This window comes from Gekko japonicus, unplaced genomic scaffold, assembly GCF_001447785.1.
Source record: "Gekko japonicus isolate JY-2015 unplaced genomic scaffold, Gekko_japonicus_V1.1 scaffold3781, whole genome shotgun sequence".
Taxonomy (NCBI): Eukaryota; Metazoa; Chordata; class Lepidosauria; order Squamata; family Gekkonidae; genus Gekko; species Gekko japonicus.
This window is the reverse complement of record NW_015171615.1, coordinates 57,586-71,385: the sequence shown is the minus strand read 5'-3', so window position 1 is coordinate 71,385 and position 13,800 is coordinate 57,586. Positions and strand designations below refer to the sequence as shown.

The window sequence follows — 13,800 nt, the reverse complement described above, 5'->3', positions numbered from 1 at the left end:
CTTGGAGCCTCCTTGTCTGAGGCTCACCTGGGGGTGCCACTTGAGGTGGCACTCCTCCAACACCCCTGGAGCGCGAAATGCCTCCCCAGCATCAGGGGAGAGCCTCCGCCATCGCCGAGCCGCAGACCGGAAGTCCCGAATGATGGTTATGTTGATAGGCTTTCTGTGAAGTCTGACTGATATTATTCGGTCCAACTTTGCATTATAGCCCCTGACTGCTTGTGCTACATCACACCTCACTATTGGAGCAACTCTGTTTCTTCTGTGTTTGTGATTTCCAGAGTAAAACACTATGTAATTTTCTGACTGAAGAGGTGCTAATGCAGTTCACACTCACAGGATTGCAATGTTTAAATGTCCCATTTCTCATTTTACGATTTTGAGTTTACCTTGATTCATACTTCTCATGCTCCTTGCTTCTATTGTATGCGTCAAAACAGCTTTGGACTTTCGTTTCACGTCAATACCTGAACATCCTTTCAGCTTTACTACAGTTGCATCGTTAAGAATAGTGCTGCTTGTAGTTGTCGTAGTTGTCCTCCGCTCTTCAGCTCTTCCCCAGTAGCTGACTGAGTGCCATCCAACTTGTTGGCTCCATCTTCCAGATTTAAAGAACCAGCTTCTTCCACAAAGCAAAGCTGTTTTTCCTGGTACAAGCCACTAACTGTTGGGATTTTGCAAATGTCACACTTCAGTCATGGAAGAGTTAAACTTGTTTATATATGTTAATACTAGTTAACAGGGCTCTTTGTGTAGAAAAAGCCCAGCAGGAACCCATTAGCATAATAGGCCACACCCAACAGCAGGAACTCATTAGCATATTTGGTCACACCCCTGACAGCACAGCTCATTAGCATATTAGGCCACACACCCCATGTTACCATCCAGCCACACCCACCTTTTGCTTGTTATTCTGTTTACCTTGTTTGTTGTCAAAACCCAGGGATTTTTGCATGTTAGGCCACACACCCCTAATGTAGCCAATCCTAATGCGTTTCTGCTGTTGGGTGTGGCCTATTATGCTAATGAGTTCCTGCTGGGCATGGCCAACTTGGGAGCCAGCCAGAACTCCGTTCCTGTGCGTTCCTGCCCAAACATAGCCCTGCTAGTTAAATAGCATAGACCAATTAGGTTTTAGGAACATTTCCCCCCACCAGAGAATGGGATGGATTATTCCTAATGAAATGAGTTTGAAACCAGCTATTGGCTCATCAATATATTGGAGGATACTACATGGTGATCTGCATGTATGGGGGGGGGGCTTTGGGGTAATCTTTTCTTTCCTTTGTTCTACTCTCAGACCTGAAGAAGAAGAGTCACCAAGATGGAGTTTAGAACTAGTTAGTCAGGATGTTGTTGTTTTAGTCCACGTATTCTAGTAAACTTTTCTTAAAGCTAAATACACAAAAGTGCTGCATTGCTTCTATTCCACGATGCATGTTAGCTCTGCTAAGTATCCAACACTACATGTAACTGTTCTTTTACTTTCTCAGATCTCTTCTGATGAAGTTTCTGGATGTGAACTGAAATCCTTTATAAAGTCTCCTGGGAGCAAATCAGAAGCTAAATTTCCTGCCATTGATAAAACATCTGTGAAGCAGAAGCAAAAGGCTAGCACATGCTCAAAAAAACCAGAAAAAAGGGGAACTTCCCCCAAAAAAGATATTTCAGGTAAACATGGAGATTATGTACCTGTTCAAATGTAAAGAACCTGTGATGCCTGCAACTGAGGCTTGTTATCAGTATTACTGTTAAGAGATTTCTAGGCAAACAGCCTGGAATTGAAGTTAATAGAGAGCCAAGAGACAGATCCATACCCAGCTGGTTCACCCAGCAAGCCAGCCAGTCTTGTCACCTGGGGTAGGCGTAGGAGCAGGAAATGTGAGGTAATCGGGAGAGGAATCCAGGACGGGGCAGAGGTCTTTGCTGCAAAATGGTGTGGTCTGTGCAAGGTACAGCACGGTATGGGGTGATACTTACGGCTGAGCCTGGCAATTTTTTCTCTTAATCTTGGCCAGTTCCCTTCCCTATTACAGCTCCTGTTCCTGACATGGCTTTCGTTCATGCAAGTTCCGTGATCCCCACCATATCCTTTGTGGTGGGCCAGACCCCTTTTTCATCCTTTTTTCACCAGTGGAAAACCTGGTTGGTTCTTCCAGTCCATCAAGTGTCTACAGAAAGGCTGCAGGCAGGAAGAAGAATTTGTATCACACATGCATAAGGAGTTCTGTGGCTCCCAGGAGTGTGGGGGATAATATTTTGATAGTGACTGTAGGACGTGTGAAGAAGGGGCTCCCTGGGCAAGCACTCTGAGGTGTGTTAAGGTAGGGAGAGGGGACCAAGCCAAACATTTTGGGCTGTCCAATCCAAGGGCCTTGGTCCTGTCTGAACCTTCATATGATCCAACATAGGCGAATGGCACTCTCTTGGCACAACTTTGGAGTGCAGACATTGGTGCCTAAGGAGCACTTTGGTTATCACTGTGTGCTTGGAACCAGGGTGGGATTGCCCGTACACTGGCAGACCAATCGTATAGCCCTCCCACTGTTGACCCCCCCCCAAGCACCAAGAAGACAGAGCATCACTTGCCCCAGAGCCCCTAGCTATACCTTGTGGCTAATAGCCACTGATGGACCTCTGCTCCATATGCTTATCTAATTCCCTTTTGAAGCCGTCCATGCTTGTAGCACCCACCACTTCCTGTGGCAGTGAATTCCATGTGTTAATCACTCTTTGGGTGAAGAAGTACTTCCTTTTATCCGTTCTAACCCGACCGCTCTGCAGTTTCATGGAGTGCCCACGAGTTCTTGTATTGTGAGAAAGGGAGAAAAGTACCTCTTTCTTTACCTGCTCTTTCCCATGCATAATCTTATAAACCTCGATCATGTCACCCCTCAGTCGTCTTTTCTCCAAGCTAAAGAGCCCTAAGCGCTTTAACCTTTCCTCATAGGGAAAGTGTTCCAACCCTTTTATCATTCGAGTTGCTCTTTTCTGCACTTTTTCCAAAGCTATAATATCCTTTTTAAGGTGTGGTGCCCAGAACTGCACACAGTATTCCAAATGAGGTCTCACCATTGATTTATATAGGGGCATTATTATATTGGCTGATCTGTTTTCAATACCCTTCCTAATAATCCCCAGCATAGCATTGGCCTTCTTTATTGCAGTCACACACTGTCTCGACATTTTCAGTGAGTTATCTACTACAACTCCAAGATCTCTCTCTTGATCTGTCTCTGCCAGTTCAGACCCCATCAATGTGTATTTATATTTAGGATTTTTGGCTCCAATGTGCATCACCTTGCACTTGGCCACATTGAACCCCATTTGCCATGTTGACGCCCACTCGCCCAACTTTGACAGATCCCTTTGGAGTGCCTCACAATCCTCACTGGTTTTCACCACCCTGAACAACTTCGTATCATCTGCAAATTTAGCCACTTCACTGCTTACTCCCATCTCCAAATCATTAATGAACAAGTTAAAAAGCAGTGGACCAAGTACTGATCCCTGTGGTACCCCACTGCTTACCACCCTCCACTGAGAAAATTGCCCATTTATACTCACTCTCTGTTTTCTATTAATTAGCCAGTTTTTGATCCATAAAAGGACTTGTCCTTTTATCCCATGATTTTTGAGCTTACTTAGGAGCCTTTGATGAGGAACTTTATCAAAAGCTTTCTGGAAGTCAAGGTAAACAATATCTATTGGATCCCCCTTGTCCACATGTTTGTTCACCCCCTCAAAGAACATTAACAGTGCCTGCAGTGAATGGGTGAATGGGTGCCTGCAGTGAATGGGGTGCCACAGATTTTATCAGGTGCAGCTCAGCTATTAAAATTAAATTTTAAAAATACCTGTACACGGGTATTTGAAACTGTTTTGTGATTTAGAATCTCTATTGTCAAATTGTGCTGGGGACATTTTTAGTTAACAGTGTTGTTGTTAGCGATTCAGTCGTGTCTGAATCATAGAATCACCAAGATTCAGACACAACTGAATGGCTAACAATAGCAACCACAGCATCAAATGAAAATATTTAATTATTTTATTTCTGGAAAATAACGAAAGAAAACGGCCTTTAGTATGGTCTCCCCAGCACCATTTTTGCAAACTGCAGTGGTCCCGGGAAGCTACTATTTAAGTTCCCCAACTGAGCAAATAAAAGCTCCCTGGATTCATTTCAGCCCCCTTCTCCATGTGTGCTGTGATCACAGTCAGAATACAGCCTCTGCATGACTAGGAGGCGTGGAAATCCTGGCATAGGCCTTCTTTTTTCCAAAGGGAAATTGGTGGCTGAATTAGCAGGGCTTTTGTCCTGCTCCTACAGTTTAAGCCTCCTTTCTACTACGAGCTCTAACAGAAATATAGAAAGACTAGGAATAAGGCCCGTTCGTGGAAATAAATACAACGAGCTCTAGAAAGAGGCTCTGGGTGGGTGCCCTGGCCTTGGGCACTCAGCGTCAATTTGCTGTGGTGACCTCAGCAGGGTATAATGACACAGAGCTTACTGTTTTCCCCAGGGGAACTGATCTCTGCCATCTGAAGAGCAGTTATAATTCTGAATGATCTCCAGCCCCCCCCCCCGAAGATTGGCAACAATGATTCCCAGGAGGAAATGGTTGGTTTGGAGGGTAGAGTATGGCATTGTACCTGTTTGAGGACCCACCCCTCTCCAGGCTCCACAAACTCCACCCTCTCCAGGCTCCACCCCTCAGATCTCCAGGAATTTAATTCTTAGTGCTCTCCAGCCCTCACCTGGAGATTGGCAGCAATGTTTCCCCAGGAGGAAAAGTACAGCCTTTCTCTGCAGTGGAGATCAAAGCCACTTACATCATTCTCCTCTCCCCCTTTTGATCTGCACGGCAACCTTGTGATGCAGGTTAGGCTGAAAGTCTGTGACTGGTCCGAAATCACTCACTCAACTTCCACAGCACTCTGAAGTGCTAACTGCTATGCCTAGGGTAGCCAACCTCCAGTGGAGCCTGAAGATCACCGGGTATCAGAACTGAACTCCAGACAACAGATCTCTTTCCCCCTGGAGAAAATAACTGCTTTGGAGAGTGAACTCTATGGCATTCTATTCAGCTGAGGCCTCTTCCCTCCCCAAACTCCCCTCCCCAAACTCTGACTTCCGTAGACTCCACCACAGAATATCCAGGAATTTCCCAACCTGGAGCTGGCAATCCTAGTCAGGACTGGCCCCAATGAGTTCCCCACAAAGGCCTGGAAAGGGCCTCCTTTGCCTTTTTACTGACAGAACCAAGCTTGGTTGCCTAGCAATAACCACTGAGGGAAAAGTTAGTCCCACAGGAGCCAAGCAGGAGAAGTGTCTTCAGCAGGAGAAACAGCCGTTTTGGCATTTTATTCTGTCAGGGAAGAGTGTCCAGTCTGGCAGTGGGTGGGGGAGAGGAGTGGACCCAGCCCCCAGCCAATGGCACGTGAGTACTCTTGAGTGGCAGTTGATGGGCCAATGGCTGATAGAGTGCACAGCACAGCCAATGGGAGAGCTGGAAATGGCCAATATGTAGGGCAATTATATATATAGGATTATAAATCTGCTAAGAGAATTGGTCTGCCCATTTCCACTGATACAAGTCAAGCTCCCACTTAAGTATGTTTGGCCCCTCACCTCTCTGTCCCATCAGTAGACCAGTCTAGGTTTCCTGTTCCAGTTGAGAACACTGACTGGCAGCCACATTGCTGTTAAAAATACCTCAGAGGCCCGATTTGGATCAGAACTGTGGCATAGGGGGAGGAGGGGCTTCCCCCCTTCCTGTTTCCAAAAGCCAAAATGTCCCAGGGGCATTATTTGCCCTTGCTGGGTGGCTGCGTGTGTTTTGGCTCTGGAAAATGACATGGGAGAAGGCATGAGCCCTTCCTCTCCCCACCACGGCTTCAATCTGAACCAGACCCCTGAGAGTTTTACCAGGAGTTGCCACTGCGGACTTCCAGCTGCAATGTGGCTGCCAGTCCTCACGGGGAACTTGTACAAAATGTAAGGCATGCTTGGGCCTTAAGAGATATGTAAATACAGAGAGAGGCGGAGAGAGAAATGAGCAATTAGAGATGTGTTATTTTTCCACTTACCCGTTTCAAATATGCTCTTCCCCCTCCATTCTATCACAACCACATGGGGGGACAGTCTAGGGTTGCCAGACCCCCAGTCTGGGTGGGGGTTCCCCTGCTTTTTGGGTCTTCAGCGCACTGCTGGCCAGCTGGGAAAGCCCCACCACCAAGAATGTCCACCCGCCACCATCCCTCTCTGAGAGATTTAAAGGGCCCTCCAGTTGTTCGGGAGCTGCGGTGGCTCAAGTGGTTAAGATGCTGAACTGCAGGCTGTGGAAGGTCAGTAGTTCAGCAGTTTGAGACCCGAGTGCCGCTTGATGGAGTGAGCTCCCATCTCTAGTTCCAGCTCCTGCCAACCTAGCAGTTCAAAAGCAAGAAATGGCAAGTAGATAAATAGGTACCGCTTCGGTGGGAAGGTAACAGCGTTCCGTGCGCCTTGGTGTTTAGTCATGCCGGCCACATGACCACGGAAACGTCTTCGGACAACGCTGGCTCTTCGGCTTTGAGACGGGGATGAGCACCGCAACCCTAGAGTCGGACTCGACTGGCTTTCTAGCAAGGGAACCTTTACCTTTTACCAGTTGTTCGGGGGAGCATGTGGCCTGCTGATCAGCTGAAGGGCTCTTTAAATTTTGCAGGAGGGGGAAATTATTTCAAGACAAACCTCTTCCTCTTGAAACCCACAAAATGTCCAGCCAAAATACTTGCAGCTGACAATCTGCAACTCTAAAAGATAAATAAATAGAGATTCTTGTTTCCTTCAGCAGAATGCTGGAAAGAGAAGCTCTGTTGGTCCTTCCAAGCCTAAATGCATCCCTATTTTAAAACAATGTTAACAGCTTTCCAGAAACCAGTTTTATCAAGAAGACAGCGGATGAACCAGGGAAGTTTCCTGGAAAACCCAGGCTCTGAAAGTGTGAGAAGAGTGGAAGGAAAAGGAAAGAAAACACCCCTGCTGCAAGGAACAGCAAAGATCAGCAGAGGGTCTGGTGAGAAACATTTGTTCGGGTTGCACTAATTTTCAGTGGATGCCATCCTAGGCTAGAGGCCTAAATGTACTCCGTTGCATACCCGGAGCTTCTCTGGTGGTTCACTTCAGTGAAGGAAGGGTTACATATTTCAAATAACCCCCTCAAATCAAGTTGACAGGAAACCCTTGTGAGTAGGGGAATTTGGAATGCTTCTTGGGTTGTGTCTGGGAGCGGACATACCTGCCAGCATGCCACGGTCCCCAGAGACAAGAGGAGTTGCAGCACTGACGCCTGTGAGCATCCCAGAATAAGGTTTGGACCACCACATATCATACACCTCCATATTCAGTAAACTCTCCCCTTCAAGGAGACATATGTTGTGTCCTGGTCCAAAGCATCGTTCTCGTGCCAGCTGTCCCAATGTGCAGTGCCCCCAGGACAGTCACACAGGCAGACACTAGAGCCAGGCTGTACCCCAATACAATCTTTGGACCACCCCAAATGACACATCACCATGCTCTGGAGACTGTCCCCTGCTAGAAGACATACAGTGATGCCCAGTTCAAACATTGTTTCTGGTGTTACTGGTCAAAAATCTGCACAGAGCATTCTTAAATTTACACATACCAAAGGAGGCATGTATGTACCAGCAGCCCTTTGGTTATTTCAGGTAAAAACATTGCCCCAATTAATGTATGGGGAAATACTTGGAACCCTTCCCATTTTGCTCCTTTAGAAAAAAGTCCAATCAAGACTTTTGAGAGCTTTATGGTACCTAGTTGTGTGTCCAGTGCCAGTCTACATCTTAAGTCAGGTTTGGTTAAGGTGGAGGCCACGGTAAGCCTTGCTGTCATCAATTATTGGTTAAAATTGCCAAACAACCCAAAGGGTTTGATAGCTCTAGTGTTACAAGACAATTTTCATTCCTCTTAGGAGAAAGCCATCTATTCTAAATTCCAAAATATGGGTTTCTCTCTCAATTTTTTCTGCGAATGGGTTATGATTAAGCTAAATCAATGATCAGACAAAGGCTACTCAATATAGAGTGTCAAAGAGACACTAACAATGTCCCAGACTTCTTGACTCCGGAGAAGCTTAAACATATTGTTGCCCCGGCAGCCTTATCTCTCTGTCCTGGAAGTACCCAGTCAACGGAGAGCTAGTGAGATGGTGAGTCCTCCCCTCTGCAGTTTTAGAGGGGAGTTAAGTGGTTAAGACGCTGAACTGCAGGCTGTGGAAGGTCAGCAGTTCAGCAGTTCGAGACCCGGGTGTGCCGCATGATGGAGTGAGCTCCCATCTCTAGTTCCAGCTCCTGCCAACCTAGCAGTCAAAAGCAAGAAATTGCAAGTAGATAAATAGGTACCACTTCGGTGGGAAGGTAACAGTGTTCCGTGCGCCTCGGTGTTTAGTCATGCCGGCCACATGACCACGGAAATGTCTTTGGACAGCACTGGCTCTTCGGCTTGGAAACGGAGATGAGCACCGCAACCCTAGAGTCGGATTCGACTGGCTTTCGAGCAAGGGAACCTTTACCTTTACAAAAAGACTCCCACGAAGGAGAGAACCTGTCCATACGACACCAAAGATGTGGAATCAGTTGAACAAGTATTGTTTTACTGTCGCTTTTATCAGGACGTTTGGTTAAATATAATTTCGCCTCTGATTAATAATTATACAGGATGTTCTGATGTTAATATCTTAAAGAAGCTTTTAATGGGAGCTAATCAACAGGTCACATTAGCCGCACTAAATCTTTTTCAGCGGCTTGTAGAATTTGTTGTGAAATTTTATGTATGGATTTTAAATTTTAGAGATTTCCAACTATTGGTAAATAGTCGGACCGATTTTATTTTCCAGTGATTTTATTGTGTAGCTTTGTTTTTGATTTGTACTGGTCATTGGCCAAATAAATAAATTGATTGATTGAAGTCTAGGTAAACAACATCTGTTGGGTCACCTTTGTCCAAATGCTTGTTCACCTCCTCAAAGAACTCTAAAAGGTTAGTGAGACAAGATCTTCCCTTACAGAATCCATGCTGACTCTTCCCCAGTAGCTTTTGTTCATCTGTTTATGCTGATCCTACAGATTTTGATCCTGTAAGACAAGGGTCACAATTATTAGACCAGTGGTAGCTATGACTGGGGTCCCTGAAGGTCATCCACACAGATGTCCACCCTCCCCGAGGCTCTCTCTGATGGCTGGGGGGAGTTACTTGCATGTGGGGGGCATTCAGGGACCTTTCCAGGTAGTGCATACCTGTAGTGTCCAGGATATACTGCTGGGAACAGCTGACAGAGGAAAGGTTATTTAATCCAGCCACATTTACCACATATTGTAGGGGAAGGAAGGAAAGGGAAGACCTATGCAGCAGAGCAGAGCATGGAATCTGCTGTCTAGCTCACCTAAAAGAGATGTTACGTTACTGCATCCTCATCTGAAGGAATGGAGTAAAGGTTCCTTTCAGGTGCTTGTGTCTAAGAGATCCCTGGGAGGCTACTGAAAGGTGTAGCAAGATGCCTTTCCAATATTAGCTATCAGTTCAGGCTGTATGTGTGAAACACTCCTTTTATGCACTGTGCCCTTAAGTTACAGTTTTTCACCAGACTCCCCGCTTGTGTGCATTAAGGTGAACCCAAATGTCCAGTGATCCTCTGTCATTGGAAGTACGGGTTGGTTCCCTGTCTGGAATTTATGTTCCACTGTTTGTATGCAGGGACTTCTGAATTCATCAGAATCCCAGGGCTATTTTTGGGCAGGAACGCACAGGAACGGAGTTCCGGCTGGCTTCCAAGTTGGCCACACCCAGCAGGCACTTATTAACATAATAGGACACACCGAACAGCAGAAACTCATTAGGATTGGCTACATTAGGGGTGTGTGGCCTAACATGCAAAGGAGTTCCTGCTACAAAAAAAGCCCTGGGTTTTGACAACAAACAAGGTAAAGAGAATAAGAAGCAAAAGGTGGGTGTGGCTGGATGAGCACACTTCTGGGAACATGGGGGTGCGGCCTAGTATGCCAATGAGTGGTGCTGTCAGGGGTGTGGCCTAATATGCTAATAAGTTTCTGCTGTTGGGTGTGACCTATTATGCTAATGAGTTCCTGCTGGGCTTTTCCCACAAAAATAGCCCTGCAGAATCCTATGCCCAGGTGTGACATCAGAGGTGAAGCTGGGGGTTCGGGGCTGGGGAAAGTGTCACGTTCGGAACTCCGTTTAACAATTTAACTTGCACCCCCCCCCCTTCTGCTGATATAACCTTTGCTGTCCCGAGGGCAGAGACTGACTCAGCCCTACTCAGCCCCTGTGTCCAAGTCTGGCCCCTATGGCAGATAAAAAAATATTTTGCTGGTCCGCCAATAACTGTACGAATATCACTAATATTGACTAATGTTGAACAAGTGCTCGGGAAGCAGACAAAAGGGGGAAAATGTTGAAAGCAGATCTTGTTTTTAATGCAGGCCCACAAGATGGCACAGGACAAAGAAGTGCTCCCAAGAGCAAGAAGAAATCTCAAGAAAGAAGGAGTTTAGTCCAGACTTCTAGACTAACCATTGATGGCAAACACCTAGACAGGGATCTCAAGAAAGGAAGTGTTTTTACAGCCGCTCAGCAGCTCTCAGCTCATCCAGCAGAGTCTCCTGTTCCGACGGCTAATGGCCCTCCGGTGTCAAGTGAGCCAAACAGCTCCAACCTTCCACCCATTAAAAATGTCCCCGCAAGACCGAAAGAAGATGAATCATGTGCAGAGCTGTCCTCTGCTGCTGAGGGTTCCACCACAGACCACGAAGATACCAAAGAAGCCAACCCCTTAGAAGAAGACCTCCTTCCCTTTGATCTCAATCATTCTTTATGTGATCAGTCCAACAGAGTTCGTGAGATGTCTTTAACCCAAGCATACGAAATGGGAGTTGGGGATGATGGACGGAGGGCTGAACTTTCCCACCGGTTGGTATGGCAACACAATGTCGCAGCGGACCCAGCTGCAGAGCGGTCTTCAGAAGGACAAAGACAGACAAGGGACCCCAGGACGTCTTACACTGCTGAAGAAAACCTTTTGGAAGACAGTCGTAAAAATGAAGGTGAAAAGTCAGCATTTAGCACCAGAAGTACTGAAAGCAAGCCAGGGAGTGCCTTTGCCAGCGAGCCGGCTGGTAATTTAAGTTCTACCGAGGACTGGCCAGGGAGCAGCATTTATGGCAGAGAAAGACAGACCTTTGAGAACAATCAAAGATGCTATGCTGGGCTCATCAGTTCAGTGAGACCAATGGTTCAGCGGCCTTCTGCCTTTAATATCCCGGGGGCATTAGGGCGGCCTACCAACCAAGCTGAGGCTTCAGGCAATGTGGATGTCGCTGCAGCTTCTGTACAAGTCACGGAGCTGACTGGGAGTCCGAGGCTCATTGCTCGCAGGCAGCTGTCTCCTATAAGAACGAGGGATTCCTTTTCAGCGACAGAAAGCTGCCAGTCTTCCTCACCCACCATCAGCCCCTTTGAGGACAGCACTCTGAGCAACGGGCTCAGCAGCGTCTCCCCCAGCACTGCTTCCCACGACGAAGACACCCTTCTGACTTCCCACAACTCCTCATCGTCCACAGATTCTTCTCAGCCCTCTCTTTTCCGGGCAAACTTCACAGCACACCTTCACATGGCCGGCACGCTGCCAGATCAAGTGCCAATCTTCCTGACAGTATCTGATCTGCGAAACCCGAGCAGCTTTGTGAGCAGTGCAAATGTCTGCGGTTCCCCAAACACAAAGGAGCGTAATAAACCCGAGACAGACCCGGAAAAACTTAAACAATTGCAAGAGAGGTGAGTAGTGGCTATTAGGCGGGTGTGTTGCCCCAGGTGCACTTTGCCTGGCCTAAAATAAGCCACTGGCTGGGGCTTAACAGTGAGGTTGTCTCAGACCTGTGATCTGCCTTTCCCCCCCCCCGTAGCACCAGAATTTTTATTAAGAAAGATTTTTTACAACTTTTGAGACACCTGATGATTTAGAGTAAACCTAGCCAAAGTTTATATGAACACAGATCAACGGATGGAAGAGCACTCAGTCTGAAAAAATTGGTTTTAAATAGGTAAAGCCTATCTGTGTTTCTTTAAAAAGGTAAAGGTTCCCTTGCTCGAAAGCCAGTCGAATCCAACTCTAGGGTTGCGGTGCTCATCTCCGTTTCAAAGCCAAAGAGCCAGCGCTGTCCGAAGACGTTTCCGCGGTCATGTAGCCGGCATGACCAAGGTGCACGGAATGCTGTTCCCTTCCCATCGAAGTGGTGGGTTACACAATAGCCAATATTGACTTAAGGCTGCAGCAAAGAATACCATATTTTCAGGAGAAGACAACCATGCCACCAGGCAACTATGAAATATTTTACAATGTTCTGAAAGCAAGACTCATGTGTGATGTATATAAGTCAATTCTCACTTGAGTCATGCAATCACTGTTAAAGACAGACTGTCAAACACTAGTTGCAATGGCTGGACAGCTTAAAAGTGGTGTACACCCAGCTGCTCTTTAAAGTGCAAAACACACATGTGCCAAGTTCCTCTTTCAAAGGTGGTTGTTGTTCAGTCGCACAGTCGAGTCCGACTCTTCACGACCCCAGGGACCCCATCACACCAGGCCCTCCTGTTGTCCCCCGGAATGTGCTCAACTTCATGTCTGTCGCATCGATAACACTGTCTAACCATCTCATCCTTTGCCGTCCCCATCTTCTTTGACCTTCAATCTTTCCCAGCATCAGGATCTTCTTCTCCAGTGAGGGCTCCCTTCTCATTGGTTGGCCAAAGTATTTGAGCTTCACCTTCAGTATCTGGCCTTCCAGGGAACAGTCAGGGTTGATTTCTTTTAGGATTGGCTGATTTGATCTCCTTGCAGTCCAAGGGACTCTCAAGAGTCTTCTCCAGCAGCATAATTCAAAAGCATCTATTATTCGGTGCTCGGCCTTTCTTATGATCCAACTCTCGCAGCCATACATTACTACTGGAAATACCATCGCTTTGACCATACGGACTTTTGTTGGCAGGGTGATGTCTCTACTTTTTAATCATGCCATCTAGGTCTGCCATAGCTTTCCGCCCAAGGAGCAGGAGTCTTTAATTTCATGGCTGCAGTCACCATCTGCAGTGATCTTGGATCCCAGGAATGTGAAGTGTCACTGCTTCCATGACTTCCCCTTCTATTTGCCATGATCTTAGTTGTTGTTTTTTTGGTCCCTCTAAGGGGAATTTTTTATTGATTTTTTATACACTACAAACTACAACCGAAAATATGGGAAGGGGGACTACATCTAAGGGGAAAGAAAAAAGACCCACTAATAACTAAAAACCTAAGAGTAGGAGATCACTACATTAGCTTAACTCAATGTTACTTTAAAAAACTAATAAAACAATGAACATAGTCAGTTATGCTAGATTGATTATCTCTTAACTATTCATTTAACTGCTTAAAGAAACCCCCCGAGCATCCCAAAATATTTCAGAGTTTTCAGGCACAAATCAGAGTCCTTCAGACACTATTTACTAACTCGCCGTCAGATTTGCTTTCTTCTTCTTCCTTCTCATCCTCAGCTGGTTCCCCGAGCTGTGATCACAGAAATTCACGTGCCTTAAGAACAGAGTCAATCTTTTCTTTTTTGTCGTGAAGTTTGCAAATGACGTCTTCTGGGATTAACCATCTGTAACTGATGCCATTTGTTTGTAGAAAAAGGATTAGTTCTTTGTAATTCTTTCTCTTCTGTCTTATGTCAAATGGAATGTCTTTT

At 46.3% G+C, this 13,800-nt stretch overlaps 1 protein-coding gene across 1 annotated transcript in view; it reads left to right on the top strand.

The window, feature by feature from the left end:
* MARCH10 (membrane associated ring-CH-type finger 10) overlaps positions 1–13,800 on the top strand; it is a 39,206-nt gene that overhangs the window by 11,823 nt on the left and 13,583 nt on the right. The window contains exons 3-5 of the mRNA XM_015419930.1: positions 1,494–1,671; positions 6,909–7,058; positions 10,501–11,851. Of these exons, the coding sequence (XP_015275416.1) occupies positions 1,494–1,671; positions 6,909–7,058; positions 10,501–11,851 (1,679 nt within the window). The remainder of the gene's footprint in view (positions 1–1,493; positions 1,672–6,908; positions 7,059–10,500; positions 11,852–13,800) is intronic.